The 18,541-nt window shown below is 45.7% G+C and overlaps 1 protein-coding gene across 1 annotated transcript; it reads right to left on the bottom strand.

The window, feature by feature from the left end:
- Nucleotides 1-1,038: 1,038 nt before the first annotated feature.
- On the bottom strand, nucleotides 1,039-17,780 carry BAG3 (BAG cochaperone 3). Its single transcript, XM_058841128.1, has 4 exons — nucleotides 17,580-17,780; nucleotides 5,990-6,340; nucleotides 3,935-4,315; nucleotides 1,039-2,344 (listed from the first exon to the last, which is right to left on the bottom strand). Exons 1-4 carry the CDS (start codon nucleotides 17,748-17,750, stop codon nucleotides 1,571-1,573), a joined length of 1,677 nt encoding a protein of 558 aa, XP_058697111.1. The 5' UTR covers nucleotides 17,751-17,780; the 3' UTR covers nucleotides 1,039-1,570.
- Nucleotides 17,781-18,541: the final 761 nt, after the last annotated feature.

Here is an 18,541-nt window from a genome sequence, read left to right as displayed (position 1 = left end):
GCTGCACTTTCACACCTCTTCTAGAATGCCTCAAATGCTGCTCCCAAAGCTGGAGTAGCCAAAAGGTTACAAGGCATTGTGTATTCTCAGACAGTGCTGTTGACTGTGAAAATGAAACTAAAAGAAGCATCAACCTTCCACCTACAATGAAGCAGACAGTTCACAGCCCAAATGCTACACATATTGCAATATAATTGCATGCTATATTGTTATTTTAAAATAAAGAGTGAGAGTTCTCAATGACCACTCTTAACCTGCCTCTTAAAAAGAAGAGATTTTCCAAATGGATTTAAACCTAATTTTGAATCCACTCTCAGGATTCTAAGTGTAGTTCAGTAAGTGATCAATTGCCTTGAGCAATCATCTGTTGTGGTATTCACAAATTTGGGGTTCTATGCTGCAAACATGCTATCAGGTAAAAGAAAATTTGTGTTCATAAAATTAACAAGTCAAGTGTAACTTCTGGATTTTAGTTAGGACCCTTTCCTCCCCTGCACTCCTGCACTGACTCTGCTACTTTCATTTCACATGGATGTAGCTGAAAGATGGTTTATCTCCCTTGCTTAAGTGCAAACTGCTTCAAAACATTGCTTAAAACTGTTCACAAAGTGAGAGGAATCCTACTGACTCTATGAATACAAAATGTGTTTCTAAATACAAAAAAAAGTGTACTTATGCATACAAAAATCCATAATTGTGAGTAAAAGAATAATGACTTTGCAGAAGAAGTTAAGATCTGGAAATTTCTGTAAGACAACCACAGATCTCAATGTTATACACATTTCTGTTAAATGGTGACTTCCAAGGTGAGGGGGCAGAAATGCTCATCCAAATTCCTTTCTCAATTCAGAGATGTGACACAGCAACAACATCAGAAGGGAGGACATCAATAGAGAAAGGCATGTTTTGGCCTTGATGAGAAAACAGCTGTCAGGCTTCAACTATAATGCTGCACTAATAAATATCAGTGTTCAGAAGAGTGTATTTAAAACCATTTACTGCCTCTACAGTTCCAGCTTATAAAATCACAAGACTAAATTAGGCTTCCATATTATTTTATTTCCCTCTTAAAATATAGCATTGAAGTCCTGCACACATATAAATATCCCTACAGTTTCTTACACACTTTCTATCCATCATTAAAGTGCCCAACTGTGAACATTAAAAGTAAAAACATTACTGTTAAGAGTGGCTATACTTGTAGGAGGACTGGTATTCTGACAATGCAGGCCACTGATTTTACAAAAATCACCTGCAAAAGAATACACCTTAAACAACACGCATCAATATTAACCCTGAAGCCATTTTTCTTTTCCATTCAGCTGATCTAAAAGCAATTAATGTACAGGGTTTATTTTTGAAACATGTCTTTTACATAGTGTAAGAATAAAGGATAAATGCATCACTTTCTTTCTAGCTCCCTCCTTTCCCTACAAAGTGTTTACGGTGTCCCAAGCTGCTATGTTAATTAAAACCAGTTGAAAAGAGCTCTGGAAATGCATGCAACTTAAAATTCACTTAAACACACTTTAAGTTATAAAGTCTGAGAGATCCTAATTTCAGCACGTGGCTATGGTTCAGTTGGGTTATTGGATGTGTTTGTCGTGGTGGCGAGATTGGTAAACACTTCCTCCTTAGTTTCAGGCTGATGTCTTTCTGTTTTGGTTTCCTCTTTAGCATTTTTATTACTGCTATCTCCCTTACTCTTGACTACCACAGGTTCAATCTCCATGATCTCCTGCGGGGGCTTAGGCTCTGGCAAATTTGGCTGAAGTCCATCAACTTGAACAGGTTCTGGGACATCTTCTGCTTTCTGTTCAAGTTTTTCCAAAATGGTCTGGACCTTCCTTACACCATCTCTCCTGGCCTGGCGCACATCCGCACGACCCTCAGGGTCCACTGAGTCTAGGGCTAGCAACTCTTTGGTCAAATACTCTTCAATCATCAAGTACTTTTTGTCAGTTTTCTTGCCTTCAAAGGAGTTGACTGCCTGCTCAAGTGTTTGTACTCTCTCCAGAATTGCTTCCACTTTCAAAACACCGGGATGCTTTTGTGGTTCTCCTGTTTCCATCGTCTTTGGTGGCGCCACTTCTTCAGGAGGAGGCCTTTCCTGGGGGGGAGCAGCCTTAGCTGGGGAAGGAGCTCTTTTATCAGCTTTCTCTGCCATGGCTGGAGGCTTCTGGGGTGGTAGTTTAGGATCTGGTTCTTGGTGGGTGACCTGAATTGGGATATATGTGGAGGGCACCTCCATTTCGGGTGGCGGGGCTGCTTTGTTGTCAGGCTTGATTTCAGGAGGAGGGGCTGGTCTTGGTGGCTCCTGAGCTGGGACTTGTTGCTGAGAAACCTGGTGAGCAAGGCAAGTTTTGTGTTCAGACACAATGCTCCTTATTTCCCTCTAAAGAACAAGTATGCTAACATCTAATTTTCTGTACTCCTAGCAGTGCAATTTCACACACACAAGGTGATTAATCTTCCCTGAGCGTGGCTGAATTTTACTGTTTTAAACTGAAAAATGGCACTGTGATGAACAGCTATTATTGTTATCAATCAACTCTCTCAATTCCAAATTTCAACCCACCAAATCCTGCCCATGCTCAATAAAATCAGCCCCATAAGCAGGTTTAAAAGACGGGACCTTTGAGCAAAGCCTTCACCTAACTTCAGTCAATGAGATTTCTTGCAGCTGGACTGTAACAGAGTCAAGATTCCATCCCCTTTTTCACTAATTAAGGGCTCATCTTTCTTGAAAAGCCAACTACTTTGCTGACTTTTAATCACATTTTGGGCTATTCTTATCCTATTCCTGTTTTCAGGACATTCCTTTTTTTTGTTAGAGTTTATTTTTATTCTTTAACCTATTTACATGCAGAGGTTACTGTGTCAATCTTATTACACTGTAGCGATTATAGACTATCCTTGGGATTACTCCAATTTTAAATCATCAAAACCTCTTGAAATTGAGATTAGTTTTGAAATCTTAGCAGAAAACTGAAATTTATGAGATCTGCATTTTCCTCTCCCTGACACCCCCTTTACTTACTTGGGCACATAAACATTGTGATTTTAAAAGATTAAATCCAGCTCTCATGGATTTAAATGGCTGGAGTAAAATACCTGTATTTTATTTAAAACAAGTACATAAATGGCTTGCACTGAAAATCTGTCACTGCTTTACCTGTTAAACATAAAATTTGACTAGGGAGTGCAAACTCTCACCCACAAAAATAAATTAGCACTGACCTAGAATATGCCATTAAATCTTGAGTCTTCCTTGTTTTGTCCTAGCCTGGGTTTTCAAAACTATTAACCTAATTCTGCTCCTGTCATTTTTAATGTGAAAACTCTCCAGAGAGGAAATCAAGGCTTGTTTCTGTACATACCCCCTTCCACACACTCACAGTTGCCTAATTCCCAGTAGCCTTTTAATTGTAGTTTTAGTAAGAATTCTAATATGGAAAAAATGTTCAATGAGCAGCAGGTTCTATGACCAAGAACATGCTTCAAGACAGAAGAATAAAAAGCTCTAGATTTTGCCTCTTCATTCATAGCAAAAATTACTTTGTGCAGCTGATGCTATCCCCTAAATGGTTCTGAGACACCAGTGAAGTATATTTACATAGATGTCACAAATCCCACGGACCTGGTTTTCTTCTCATAAACATAATGCAACATCAGTGACCTCAGTGTAATTACACCAAATTATACTCTGACAGGAGAAGATTAAATCGTGCATTAAATCATATTTCAGTGATACACCACAGTCCTGACAGGTGGAAAGGCAACTTGCTGCTTATCTCAGGATCTCCCAGTCTGTTTAAATCCAGCAGTGGAGATTGCTTTATGTGCTTTCATGTATGTGTTAGTACAAGCTCATTTTTCAGCTCTAGCCACGCTCAGGTCCCTGGCAAGTGAATCACTTCCCCATTCTACATACCTGGGGTCTGTCTACTCCTGTCTGCACTCGGATGGGAGCTGGGGGCTGCATCTGGGCGCTCACTCTGGCTGGGGAACTCTCCCGACTGGAGGAGCCTCTCTGAGCCACTCTGAACGGAGACTGCGCTCGCGCCGCCTTGGGCTCCCTCTCCTCTGGCTGGATTTTGTGGAACACTGGCTGGTGGGCTTGGAACTCGCTCTGCTGGGCAGGGTAGTGGGTCTTCTGTGCCTGGTGGTAGGCTTGTGCTGGCTGACGTGGCATGTTTTCGTGGATCACAGGGATTGGAATATAACCGCGAGGAAGTGGATGGCTCCCCGCGTTGGGTCTGCCAGAGGTCTGAGGGGAAACTGTTGGAGGGTCAGAGGCTCCAGGAGGTTGAGGCTGCCATGAAAATGAAAATGCATTATTAAGTGTTATAATCATCGTGTGCTCACAATACTTTTCACTTCCAAAAAGAAAAAGAGGCAGGCATCAGAGAAACTGAATTCGTGTTTCCGGCATGCAAGGACTCCATTTCCCTGGATTTTTGGCCAAGAGCCTCACTAGACAAACCACAAGTTGTGAGAGCATCATTATAACAAGCAGGAACCTGAGCTACAGCATTCCCAGCCCTGAAATGAGCAGGGAGTGGATGCTCAGTCAGAATGTTTTCTGCTTTTGCATGGCTGTTCCTGTCTAAACCTGTTAAATTTGAGGTAAACTAAAGCTAAGCAAACAAATTACGTGCTGGAGACAAACCCAAACCCCTAAGAGCACACAACGCTGACTTCTGATCCTGGCCACACAAACAGATTTTGTATGTCTTGTTGGGATTTTTAGAGCATGCCATTAATTTGGTAAGGCTGATATGGCTAATTCCCTTTTGCCCCTCTCCTGTGAAAGGCCAGACTGGAGCTGTGAGAGGAGAGAGCAGGCAAGGCAGGAGAGAAGGGGAACAAGACCCCTCTTTTGGTGCTGATCAACTGCTTAGCTGTCCATGGAACAGCAGGAACCTTGAATAAATAAATGATGGTTTGCATTATAGCACCCATCAGTGGCACTAGTGGTGGCAGTGCTGATGTGCTGTGCAGGGTCCCCAACACAGGCTCTGGTCACTTGGCACCCACACTGCACTGCTGAACATGCAACAGCAAGTTCTGAGGTCCTCCCTGCTGTCTCCACATAAGTGGCACAGCAGACACGTTCCTAAAGTCACTCTGCAGACAAAGCTCTACAGAGTTGGGAGACTGAAAAGCTGAGCTTCTTGTCTATGGACAGGCATGGCTAGTCAAGACAGCTGAGAAACCTGCCAAAAGGATTTTAATTACATTCTTCAGACTCCAAATGGGTTTCAGAGAAGATGCCACCACTGCTGAATTACAGACCTGATATGTTTTCAGCTTGGTGAAGGCTGAATTTCCTGCTCATCTTACTTTGAATAAAAATGAGGTTTAGATTTCCATATATTACAAGAATACCAATTTGCTAATTCTCTGCAGAGAGCAGGCCAAAAATCCCACCTTCTGAAAAACAAAACAAGCAGGGTGACTTTTTTTCAAAGAAGTTCATGGTCTGAAAATATTTTCACATGCCACCAAAGGACAAAAATACTTTACAATTCCCTTCTAAATCTGTGCATATGTAAATCCATTTCATACAAGTGAAATTTGCAATTAGGAAGCAAAGATCTTCTGAAGTGGCCTGGGTTGTTAGCTGACTGGACACTCATCTCTCCCACTTTGTTCACCCAGTTTGACTCATGGTGCAGAACACAAGAGGCTCGTCTGCATCCTCCTCTTGTGGGGGAACCCGTACAAACGCTAAAACAACCCTCCCCTGCCACAGGGCCTGCTCAGCTCTGCATTTCTCTCTGCAGAATCATTCCAGAACACAAGTGGGTGATGCTAGAAAAAACCCATACATATTTATGCTGCCGTGACTGTGCACTTTCAGTACTCTGGAAGTGTTGGGAAAACACAATCCTGTGGTGAGTTGGGCTAAGCTCCCCGTGTGACATTCAGGCCATAAATGCTGCAGAGCCCACTGCAAGCAGAGCCCAGCAATGCTGACGCTCACCTCGGGTCCGTGCGTGGCTGGCGCCGGGGCCGCCGCAGCTGCCGGTGTCTGTCCACATTGTTTATCGGCCGCCTCGGACGGGCCCCTCGCCGGCGACTCGGGGCCACCGGAGGCCCCCCTGAGGGGTGGCTGAGCCTGCCCCGGGCCAGGCACGGCCTCTGTCTTGTACCTCTGCAGCCCTGGCTGCGGGGAGGAGAAGCAGGGGTGCTGCTGCCGGCCGTCCAGGCCCTCGTGGATAACGGGAATGGGGATGTAGCCCGCCCGGAGCTTGGGGTAGCCCACGTGTCCTTCTCGGGCCGCCGGCTGCTTGGGGCTGTCTCGAGATGGGCCATTGGCTGAGGACTGGCCTTCCTGCAAGAGAAAAACAGCACAGAACGCTTGTTGGTAGCTCAATAAACACAGTGAGGGAAAGCTGCCCTAAAGGTCTGTCCTAAAAGCAGCATCAGCTGTGTATGAGGAGCTCAGAGCCTCTCAGGCCTGTGCAGGGCAGCCAAGAGCAGGTGCCAACACTGCAGGCAAGGGGAGGAAGCTAAAAAATCTGCTTATGTGTGGGGCTTTCACCCTCACTTCTCATAAGCATTCACTTGTGTTCTGAAATACCTGTCTAATTCCACCTGGATTTCTTATTTATCATTCATCACCAGCACCTAGCCACCTGCCCACCCTCTTCAGAGGGAGCTCACCCAATTCAAACAAGTACTGATGGGACCAATGACATTTCCTCAGCACCTCTCAGAACACATCTGTGCTACATCTGACAAGACACTTGCAAGGAAGACCAATCCCAACAGAAACACAAATTTTGTTGGTATCATTCTTCCCACTGGCTATTTAGAGAGATACTGACACTGCACACTGAAAATGTATTCACTTCCAGCTAAGGAGGATCTGGTTGAGTAAATAATGAGGGAGAGGGAAGGGGAAGACGTGACAGCTTAACAAAGAGGAAAACGCTGAAAAGCAACATTTAAAAATCCCTGTGTTGTCTGAGTACACTCACTGGACAATGTCAAAGCTCTGGCAAGGGTGGAAGTGGTTTGTACTAAGAGCCCTCACAAGCCCTCTAGTAAGTTCTTCCTGCATCAGTCATTCTATTTTGAGACCCCTGCGAGGGCCAAGTTCCAGATGTATCTCTAAGTCAGATCATATAACAAGCACCTCTGTCATTCAGAGGGTAATGTCATTATTCAGTAAGAGGAGAATTTAATAAGGGGACATATGGTGCAAGTGTTGGAAACCCTATTTTTAAAGGGGTGTTTAAGCTGCAAAAATATTTCATGTTCCTCCTGTACACACTAACATACTAACTCATCAGGAATTCACTGTTTTATCAATCAGATTATCAGTGTTCTTCCTATACAATAGTATCACCTGAAAAAGTGATTTCTGAGAATTACTCTTAGCAATAAAACTGCAGAGAACAGAGGCTGTTCTTTATGTAAACTAATGAGAACAAAAAACACAGAAAGGAACAAGTTCAAAGTCTGAACACCACTGTTCCATTTCCCTTTACCCATTATGAAAAAAAAAAAAAAAAGTCCTTCACAAAGGAAGAATTCTAGAAGAGACATAGAGGAGAGCCAGGCCTAGAAAGTTCGCAGAGAGAAGAAATCTGAAGTTGGCTTTCCCAGCTGCAGAACAAGGATGATCTCATGCCAACGTCTGCACCAGGATCCACAGATGAGTCATTTTAAATTCACCCTACCAGGAAACCACATTCCTCTTCTCCATGCAGCCTGTCCAGGGGCTTTCAGAACCCCACACACCAACAACCACTCTCCCTTTCACCTCCCACCAGCACAACCCTGGCCCCACAGCTCTGCTGGGATCCGGAGGGATGCACCATCATGTCAGCAAACGGCATTTGCAGGAAAATAAATCTGAGGTGTGCTCAGCTGACAGCAATGTGGCTGTGCTGGAGCAGAGCGTGTGTCGGAGCTTGTGCTGGGAGGGGAGCCCATGATTCCCAGCGGGAAGCAGCACCTTGGTGCTGCACTGAGTCCGGGCACGCTGTGAGCACCAGCTGCTCGGCTGTGTCCCCACCGCAGAAACCCGAGCAGCCACGGCTCCCACCGCTATTAAAAGGAGATTCCCTCACTTCCAGCAGCTCTGAGGGAAGGGTCAGTGCTGGGAAGGGTTTAGGAGCTGGGTGGGCCAGCAGCTCCTACAGGTGCTCGGGCATGAGGAGGTTGTCAGCCAAAGCTGCTCTGCTCCACCTGGGTACAGAACTGCCCAAAGGGAGAAAAGTTGTTTTGGGATCTGCATTGTATTTAATGGCTCAGTTTGGGGATAAGACCTCCAAGTTTTCTGGTCTAACCCACAGTGATAAATCATTCAACATGGTCAGTGTCCCACCCTCCCCACACTCCATGAACCCCCCACAAAGAACCCAGCCATGCGTTTCCCTTTCCTTGTCTTCATGTTCAGACCCGTGAGGCTGCCCTTGTTTTGAACCTTCCCAGCAATCTGAGAAATCTGCCACTGCAACTTAAGCTCTGCTAGGAAATACAAAAGAGGCAGCCCAAACCCAAAGCAAAAAATCAGGCTGAACTGCTTTTTCAAAGCATCCAGTTTATAAATGAAGTAAAGCTTCTGTCAATACTTTGGGGGGGTTTTGTTTTGTTGTTCTCTTTTTTTTTAATAGACTACACTCTCATGATTTCTCACGTATTCTTACAGCTCCAGACAACTTGTGCTGATCCTGTGGAAAGTTAATACTTCAAACTGGTCGTTTGTTACAGGCTTTTTTCCCCTGTAGCCAGATCTAACCACAGAGGCCTCAACTGTGCAGTCATACTGGAACAGCCCTCGGTAAAAGAACAAATGCAGCGTCCTTGATTTTCCCACCATCAGTGGCTCCGAGGCACAGATCAGGTTTAGGAAAGGTGCTCTCATCACAATTGCACTTCCTCATCTACATTGTCCCCTTCAACCCTTAATTAATCCTTGACTCTACAAACAGTTGCCACATTAGCCTGTTTGTATCACCATATCTTTAACATTCTTTCTTCCCTGTTTCTTTTCTTCCCACTGTGGTACAATCACAAACATGGACAATCCAGGTATTCTGAAATTCCCATCACTGGGGAATGACACCAGGAAGGAGGCCCCAGGTTCAGGGAGATGCTGCCAGTGGTTTGTGTCTGTATCTGGTGAGTGTGTGCAGATCCCAATGTCCCTGTCTCCAAACTTCTGGCCAAAGCAGCTCTGTTTTGCACAGGAGAGCCTGTGTTTCCAGCCTGGGCAAACAGGTTCTGGAAGACTTCAGAAGAAGCTCAGGTGTGCCTGGGAACATGGTGGCTATGGGGAAGAGTGGAATCAAGCTCTGAAAAACTCTCATCTTAATCCTATGTTAAAGAAATTCACAGATTCCCTCCCAATGCTTTAATTCCACAGCACAGCCAGCACAACAAAAAGTAGCCATTTTTTGTTTTATTTGTCTTCTATCACATACAGTTCTTGCTTGTTACATTAACAAACTTGTTACCTGGAAAAAGTCCAGAGTTCAAATTTAACTCCAATCTGCACCCAGAGAAATGACCAACAAATGAATGGCAAGTCCTAGTCCATAATCCTTCCTGGTTTAAGTACAAAAAAAATAGGAACCCAACTCAGGTTTCTGCATTAAAACAAACTGAAGCAAATTTATCCTGCCCTTTTCTAAGGAAACAATTAGTGCCTTAAAGTTCAGAGCAGCTACAAGCAGCAGAGTATCAACTAATTTTCAGTAAGTACAGGACCAACTATCAGCAATCCCAGCTGCGATCACACAATTTACCTTGAAGAGAGAGCATCCCTCAAAAGGAGGGAGCACAAAAATGCAAAAACTGTCTTGAAAAGCTCAGTAATTTTTACAGCAGTTCTAGTCAACATTTCAGGTAGCCTGAAATACCTGCAGGACCTCAAACCCAAATCCAGCACTTCAGGAGGTGCTGAGGTAAGCCATCACATCCAGGGCAAGTGAGAGGCTTGGCCCAGCTGCAGGAGGGACAGTTCTTCAGGGAGCTGTGCCTGAAGATCTGCTCAGGAGCAGTGACAGCACTCACACCTCTCCGGACCAGGACGAGCGTTTCTGTTGTGAGGCCATCACCAGGATAAATAAAGGTGCAGCCAGCATGAGTTGTGCAACTGGAAAAAACACTTCATATCCCCACATCCTACTGCTGGCTTCCCATGGGAAGGGCACTGTCAGGACCAACATTAAAATCTTCAGCTTGCTCCCATTTTAAGCAAGTTCTGAAGCCACAAGCCACTGGAATGAAAAAAGCAGCAGCAAAAGCACAACCTTGCACCAGGATTCCCAGTACAGCTGCACTACCTGGAGTAGATAATGGATTACTCCTAGTGTGCCCCAAGTCTGCTCAAGTGTTATTCCAGACTCAAACACAGAAACCTGCAAATTCAGTCACTGCTGATGCCAGCACATTGCCACTGCAGTTTTTCAGACAGCTCTACCATTCAAATTAAATTTGTCAAAATATTCTGTATTCATATTAAGTGACTTGAATAGTTTTATCAAGTTCAGAATCTCTCTTTTGAGACTCCTTACATAATATATTTGTCATTCCTCAAATATTAAAATGGTCTACAGAATGAAGTCTAAAAGCCTCCTTTGCTGCCATTGCACTCCTGCATTTTTCTTAACCTGCACTGACATCATTTTCAGTACAGTCAATTCAGTCTCTAAAACACTTGTTATTCACACAGGCAGCACCCCTGTGGCTCTTGCAGAGCAGCAGTGCAAGTATTTAAATTGTACCTGCTTTGTAAATATTATCTAGCAAGGGGAAAACAAAATTTACCAACACTGCCAAGAGATTAAACAACTTTTCTGTATGCAAATAGATGCTCCACTAACTCATGTCATTCTCAACTTGTGAGCTGCTGCTATAGACTACCATGCAAGCAATTATTCTGGTTGCTCAAATGACTGAGAAAATATCAGTACCTGACAAAATCTTACTTGAGAGCACACCTTTCAAAACTTTAAGCCCAAATCCTATATATTTAGGAAGAAGAGAATAGCATGACTGTTCTTCCACAATCAAATACAGCAATACAACCAAAATGATGACATAACAACGAAGTTTTGTTCACACAATGGCTCAAATCTGTATTTTATCAGAAACTGCCATTAATAATCAAAAAAGCCAGTGGTACCCAGTATTCAAATTAAGAATGAAGTAACTATTCTATTTATTAAAGAAAATACCAATTTTTTTTTGTCATAGAAAGGCAAAATTTTAACCATTGGAATTAGATTCCACATCTACTTTACTATTGGCCAGCCCTCCTTTTCTTCTCTGCTGCATAAACTGCAAAAGTGCTACACTACCTTTGCTACCAACAGAAATCAACACATCCCAAGTATTTCTCCAAAGTCCCTACCTGTGCTATGTGTTTGAACACAGTAACAGCACAACATCAGCACGAGCTGATGGGTTTTACTAACACTTCCCAGAGAACTACACAAGTTGGAAAGTACCCAGTGATTTACTCAATGCTGACTCTAAACTTCTTACAGCCCTGCCTCAGCTGCTGCAGACATTTGCATTCTCACCCTTCTGCTCACATTTTGTGCTTAAATATATAGACTGAGCACATAGACATTTGAGCAAGATATCATTAGCTAATGACTGAAGGAAAGCATGAATAAGCTTAGTTGCATGAGCTGTCTCAGTAGAACTTCGTGTCAGTCGCATCATGTAACCCAATTACAGGCCAAGCTGCTTTTGATGTTCTACTTGCTGAATGCTGAGTTTTATTTCCCAACATACACATACACAAGGCAAACAGGCCTTTTGTTCTCTCTTGTAATTATCAAATTGTATTGTACAAGTATTTACATTAACATTCACTCTAACCGATGCCATTAGAAATAAATAAACACGATTAAAAACTGAAGGAGAAAACTAATCCTAAGCTTTTCAGAACAGAGCCTTATTGGAGCAAATATGTTTGCTATCTTGCAGATCAATCTTGTTCCAGGAACAAAACCTGTCCTCCTTTAATCATTAGGAGGATTCTTTCTTCAGCTAAAATGCCTTGGTGCAGACATGACAACACCTGCCCTGTGTGCCCATGAGTGGAAGTTGGCACGAAAAGCACCTGATGGGCCAAACTGAACATGTCTGAGAAAGAAACAATGACTGCTCCGAGGAGCAGAGTGCTCTTAGGAGAGCTGGGATCACCACCCACCCCACCAGCTTTAGTGGATGGAGTTAGAGAAAAGCCCTTTAGAGCACTAACAGAAATATCCTTGTCAAGGGTGCTGAGAATGACACTTTATTCAGTTATTTCTGTTTGCTGCATCATTACCCAAGAAGCAGGTGGTCAAACTGTTGCTTTCCTATTAGTTATGACCCAGGAATCTGAAATACATCAGAAAGCACAAGCCTCAAAAATTAGCAAAACAATTAAAATATTGTTTTTATTGCCCCATTAAAATAAGGAGAATAAGCAGATAATGGTTGAAGAGTGGGCTGTGAATTTCAGTTTATAGTCAGGCTCCGCGTTTTCATCTAAAATTTCATTTTGTACACAGCAGTTTTCTGACTTCACTTCCTTAAAGAACAATTTTCCAACACTGTAGAAGCACTTGCTACCTAGCACCCCATTTATTAATTATAAGGCTTTGCCATCAGCCATAAAAAACACACTTTCATGCTACCTGACCTACTGGGTGATGTCAGACAAGTCTCTTCCTCACCCCATGCCTGACTTTCCTGTCCATAAAATCAAGAAGGAAAAATAAAAATAATCAAATCAACAGCTTCTACAACATATTTAAGATTTTTTCCTTTTGCCTGTAACTAAGTAATGTGATCTGTGTGAACGAGCCATTTCTTCTCATTTACATTTACCCTGACATGAAGGGAGACCACAGTTTACCTATAGAGTGACACTGCCTGCACACCCCAAAGCATATTGGATTGTTACCTGCCTTATCATGGCTCAAGTGGGAACAATTCTATTTTTGCCACATAGTCATGGAAAAGTTCTGCCTGTGCATACAAGTGTTAAAAATACAGTTCCTAGGTAAGAATGCTGCCACCTGGCACAGGTATTCTTCCTTTGTCCTTTAGATAAGAGGCACATGGTGCCAGGAGTTACACAGAGCCCTGCAACAGCTTCTCAGCTTTTCCTCTTGCATTAACTCCTATCATTTCTTTGTGTTCCTGTCTCTTATTTCTGATTAGATCCACCCCTTGTTTTCAGGTTAATTGATATGTCCATTAGTTAACTCCCTGCTCACCATGTTCTGTAGGGGGGGCTTTAAATAACTGCACCAAGCAGCTGCAGGGAGTCTGGGCAAGGCCAGGACACAACCCTCCAAAAAATCCCCTACTGACAATTTTAACACTCCTACCTATTAAGCCTTTTCTGTGCAGTGCTTTCTTAATCCAGTAACTAACTTATTAGCCTGACAGAATGCACATCAGCATTAGCAATGTAAAAACACTGCAGGTGGAAGAGACCTTAATTGTTACTAAGCTGACCTCACATTCCCTTCCCCTGAAGGGAACCACTTGGAGAGGTACAGCTTCAGAGAGGCTGTTCTGACCTCTCAGTGCAATTTCTAATTTGGTCTACCAAGGATTTTTCAGTCAACTTGACCATGAGAAGTCAGCGCTCAAAAATAAGCCCACTGCTAAAGAGATGTGAATTGAGTGACTTCAGACTTATTTGGGGAAGCAGAGAGAAAAGAGATGCAACAGCCATGAAGGGAGAGGATGGAAAATTAGGTGTAGTCAGTTGTTCCCCAATGAAGCATCAGCAGCAGGGTGAGATGGCTTCTTCTTCCTTTGTTTAGGCCTGTGCAGTCATTGCTGCAGCCAATACTTATCATAGATCACTTTTATGGCTGCTCCCTGACTCGTGCCTGGCTGCTGCAGCTTTTATCTCAAACCCAAGGCACCAGTGAGCTATTGATCCCTTCAATATCTGTAGTGAAGCTCAGCAGAGTCAATTCCTTTGGTTTATTTTTAGCTGCATTATTTCCCAGGGGATTTACTGCATGTGGAAACAACACATAGACGGGGGGCATTGATAAATACCTATACAAACCTTCTTTGTTTTCTTCTTTAAATGCAATCTATTTTTATTAACACTTTGGGGAACACCAAGTTAATAATTTAATGTTATAAGACACTCCTGAAGGAAGTTTGCAGATCTGTGATACCCTAAGTTAGCACAGAAAGTAACTACAACAAACAAGCATAGGAAATGAGTAATTCTATTAAAAAAAAAAAAGGAAGGGTGACACTGCTAGTAAACACATTTTTACTAGATATCTATATATCTTCACAGTATTGATTATATCTTACTCAAATGTCTTTACTGTTAACTAATCAGATCCTTGAAAGAAAATATTTAGGCTACTAAGAAGCTTCATTAATATATATTTTCCTGTCACTTGCAAAGTCATCCCTTACTTCTCACTGAAACAAAATGAGATTTTTTTTCCTCTTTTTCAAGAAGGGCTCCCCAATCCATCCTTATGCTGCAGTGATTTCTTACACATAACAGAAGCAAACATGCAGTAGAACACTCATTCTTCATGTGGGTAAAAATAAAAAAAGGCCAGATTGAATGAGGAAATAACAGAAAGCCTAAAATACAGAGTTAAATGCAAAATCAAGGTCTGGTTTTGTTGCTTTAAAATGGCTTTGTCATGGGTTAAAATTTCAGAAGAGCCACTTCAACTTTTACCTGATTATGCATCTGGCACAGATTACTGCAGTCAGCGTGGCTACTGATGGTAAGCCTAGAGTAAGTGAGAAGACCAAGATCAAGCACTTGGGAACAACAGGACTTTATTATGACACTGTCTCTACTGTATTCTCACCTAGCTGGAAAAGCTCACTTAGCCCTAGATCTGTCCTCCAGTCATTGTCCACTTACAGTGTAATTCCTCATTTCATTGCCTAATCTCTTCAGAAAAGGGAACAAACACTCACAGAAGAATATTGGTGGATAGAGTGCAAGACCACCTCAAAGGCGGTAAAAAAAATTGCTAATTTCACCATCAGATTTCAGTGAAAGCAATGCAGTAATGGAGTCAGCTCAAATTTGATCTTTGTATAATCATCCTTGAAAAGGTGCATGAAGTCTGGCACATGCAGTCAGCTTTTGTGATTCTCAGATCGCTTTTAAAAGCCCCAAGCTCTCATTTGAGTGAGACTGAGAATGAAGAAAATCAGAAAGCTCACCCCATCCAATCTCTTCTTTTGCTTTTATCTGTGGTTATGCCCTTCCTACCCATTTAAGTATTAACAGAAGTCTGGTGTCTTCAAAAATCCTTTCTGAATTTGAAACTCAATGTCTGTGGGTAATTTTGCCTTCCTTGGCATTGCCTAGCTAAGGAAATATTTAGGAAAAGACATATTTTCCTTGGGCCTGACTCTTCTGCTAAATAATACCTGTCCTTGTGAAATAAAGTGGTACTCAACAAACTAATGATTTCAGCAGCTGTCCACAAATTCCAGCAGACACATTTAACTCGAGGTTCTGATAAATGGCTCTGTGAGAGCAGTTACACACAACTTCTACCACCATCATTTGGAGGACTTTTTTAGCTAGAACTCCCAAAAATCAACAGTTCATCTCTAGACGCATTTCTCTGTCTCCCAGTGAACAAACCCAAAGCACAAATTCCTGCTTACAGCCAGGAATAACAAATTTTCCTGTTTGGAAAAGAGCATATCCCACAAAAGCTGTTCAAAAGCAGATGCAGCTTTTTGTACCTGTGACAGCCCTTGCAATTGGCAGAAGAGGCACAGAGGCACTTTCCATCAGCACAGATTTCACACGAGATCAGGGTGAAAATTCGTTTTGTTTCAGGCACACACTCAAGCAGAGGGCTGATCCATCAGACAGCTTCCAACTCTCTTCACACAATTATTGAAAGCAGCTTGAATCTGACTGTTCTGTTAAATGGGTTAATCTCAAGTGGTATTCCTGGAACAAAAGCCTTCGAGTAAACAGCACACTTTTCTTCTCAAGTACATTCCATGGTTATAAAAACCACACTATTTTTATTTTTACTACCGTAACAGCCAGGGTTAGCAGGTGCCTCCAAAAAGGAGAGAAAACGCTTTTTCCTCTGTAAGTCTCAATATTCTTATTATCAAACTACATTTTTCTAAGACTTCTGTGTGTTATTGCTAGAATTTATTTATAGATCAAACGATCTAGCACTTAAAGAGCTGCAAACGGGGTTAATTTATGACGGAGAAGTACTTCCCTTCATTTTCAAGGCCAGTTGCTCTCACACCGAGCTTTCAGTCGCGGTCTGCGCTCGCAAACCGGGCAATTACTATTTTAAGAAACGGTAAGTTCATAAAATAATTAAAGCTTCTTGAGCGCTTCGCTCCTCACGTTGTACGTAAGGCAAGGGGAGAAACACTTCCAAAAGAGACCCGGAGCGGCCGCATCCCGCAACCAGCGGCTTCTTCCCCGTTGCTGCGAGACCCCGCAGCCCCGACCCTGCCGTTCCCCGGCTGGCCAGGGCTCCCCGGATCCGTGCCTGCTGTCCCTCGGCTGCCAGGGCTCCGTGCCTGCTGTCCCCCGGCCCGCCAGGGCTCCCCGGCCCCGTGTCCCGGCTCGCCAGGGCTCTGTGCCTGCTGTCCCCTGGCTGGCCAAGGCTCCCCGGATCCGTGTCCCAGCTCACCAGGGCTCCGTGCCTGCTGTCCCCCGGCTCACCAGGGCTCCCCGGCTCCGTGCCCCGGCTCACCAGGGCTCCGTGCCTGCTGTCCCCCGGCTTGCCAGGGCTCCCCCGGCTCCGCGCCCGTCGCTCCCCGGCGCGGCCCCTCCCCGGCGGCCGCCGGCCCCGGGCTCCAGTCCAGCCCCGCGGAGCTCCATGCCCGCGACGTGCCCGAGCCCCCGGCCGGGAGGGACACCCGGGGAGCGCGGGGCAGCCCGGCGTGCCCGAGGTTACGCGATGCTCCGCGCAGAGAAGCGCGCCGAGACCCCGGGGAATTGCTTTCCCACCGGGCAAATCCTACTTGGCTCAAGTTTCCAGCACTTTCTGCCCACAGCCGCCTCGCTGCGGGGTCAGAGGGCTGCACAGCCCCGAGGAACGGGCTGTATTCCCCAAAAGCCGGAGAGGCTGACCCGAAAGGGTCATTCCCCAGGGCCCCGGCCGCTCTCCCCTCCGCGCCTCTCCTTCCATGGACATATTTGGACTGAGATGCGCCTTTTCCCCGAGCGCGCTTCCCAACAAAACCGGAGCGGCAGCTGCCGCCAGAGTTTGGGACCATGGAAAAGAAAACGGGGAAAGAAAAAAGAAGTCGGAGTCCGAGCCGGATCTCTCCTTTTTTTAAAGTCACCCAACGTCCGGGCAGCTCTCGGCTGAAAAATAAATCAGGTTCACCTCTCCCCTGGCAGGCCGGGCGGACTTAACCAACTTTAAATAAACATTACAGGGCCGAGGTATCAAATGATTGAATGCACAAAAAAGGGACTGCAGTGCGTCAGAGACAAAAGGCAGCTCCTGCCCTCACCGCATCGCCACGCGCGGGGGGAGCGCGGCCCCCGACCCCCCTCGCCCCGCCGGGACAGCCGGCCCGGGCACCCCCGCCCGCCCTACCTGCGGCGCTGCCCGCAGGCGCGGGTCGCTCCAGGTAGTGGTGCGGCTGTTGTGATCCACGAAGAAGGGCCAGCCGGTCTGCGGGTCGATCTTGATCTCCCAGCCGGGGGGCAGCGGCTCGGCGCTGCCCTCCATCTGCGGCGGCGGCGGGCTCTGCGCAGCGGCGCTCATGGCGGGGCAGGGCCGGGGGGGCCGCGCCGGCGGCTTTATCCGCCGCGGGCCGGGGGGCGGGGGCGCGGGGCTGGAACTGTCTGGAAACGGCGGCGAGGGGGGCGGCGGCGGGGGAGGGACGAGGGGCGGGACGCCGAGGAGGAGGAGGGCGGGGGACGGCGAAGGAGCCGCGGGCTGGAAACTTCTGGCTGTGTCCAGCGCGGCTCGGCAGACCCCCGGGGTACCGGGAAGGGCTCGCTGGGAACGCCCCGGGAGCCGCGGGCGTCCCCGGGACGGCGTGCAGGGAGGGCGGGGCTGCTCGCCACGGGCACCGAGGCTGAATGTAGCAGCCCGAGCTGCCCTCCTGCCCCGGGCCGTCCCTGCCGCACCCCGAGCCCGTCCTTGGGGAGCCCGCAGCTCTCCGGCGCTCTCGCAAGGCGACTCCGGCCCGCTGCCCCGTGCAGAGAGCGATCAGAGCTCCTCCCCAAAACGCCCTGCTCCGTCACTGATTATTCGAGGTTAGGGTTGATAAACAGCAAAAGTAATGCTTCTCGAATGAGGGTGTGGACAGGCGTTGTTCTTCGGATTCAGCTGGCTTGAACTTTCTCTGCACTTTGCAAATGCGTGTCTCAGCCCTCAGTTTCACTTAGAAATCCACCTGAAGGCAAAGAGGGTGTCTGTGAGGTTTAAAACAGTGGCTTTCTCATGGGTGCACTATCAGCACGTCCTGAGCTCAGTGGGTTTGGTTTGAGGTAGCTGTGCTTCACAATTACACCACTTGTAGTCATCTGACAGTCACAGGAGCCGCCACA

This window comes from Poecile atricapillus, chromosome 6 (assembly GCF_030490865.1).
Source record: "Poecile atricapillus isolate bPoeAtr1 chromosome 6, bPoeAtr1.hap1, whole genome shotgun sequence".
Classification (NCBI taxonomy): domain Eukaryota; kingdom Metazoa; phylum Chordata; class Aves; order Passeriformes; family Paridae; genus Poecile; species Poecile atricapillus.
Note: the sequence above shows the minus strand (reverse complement) of the source record. Positions and strands in the feature narration are given on the sequence as shown.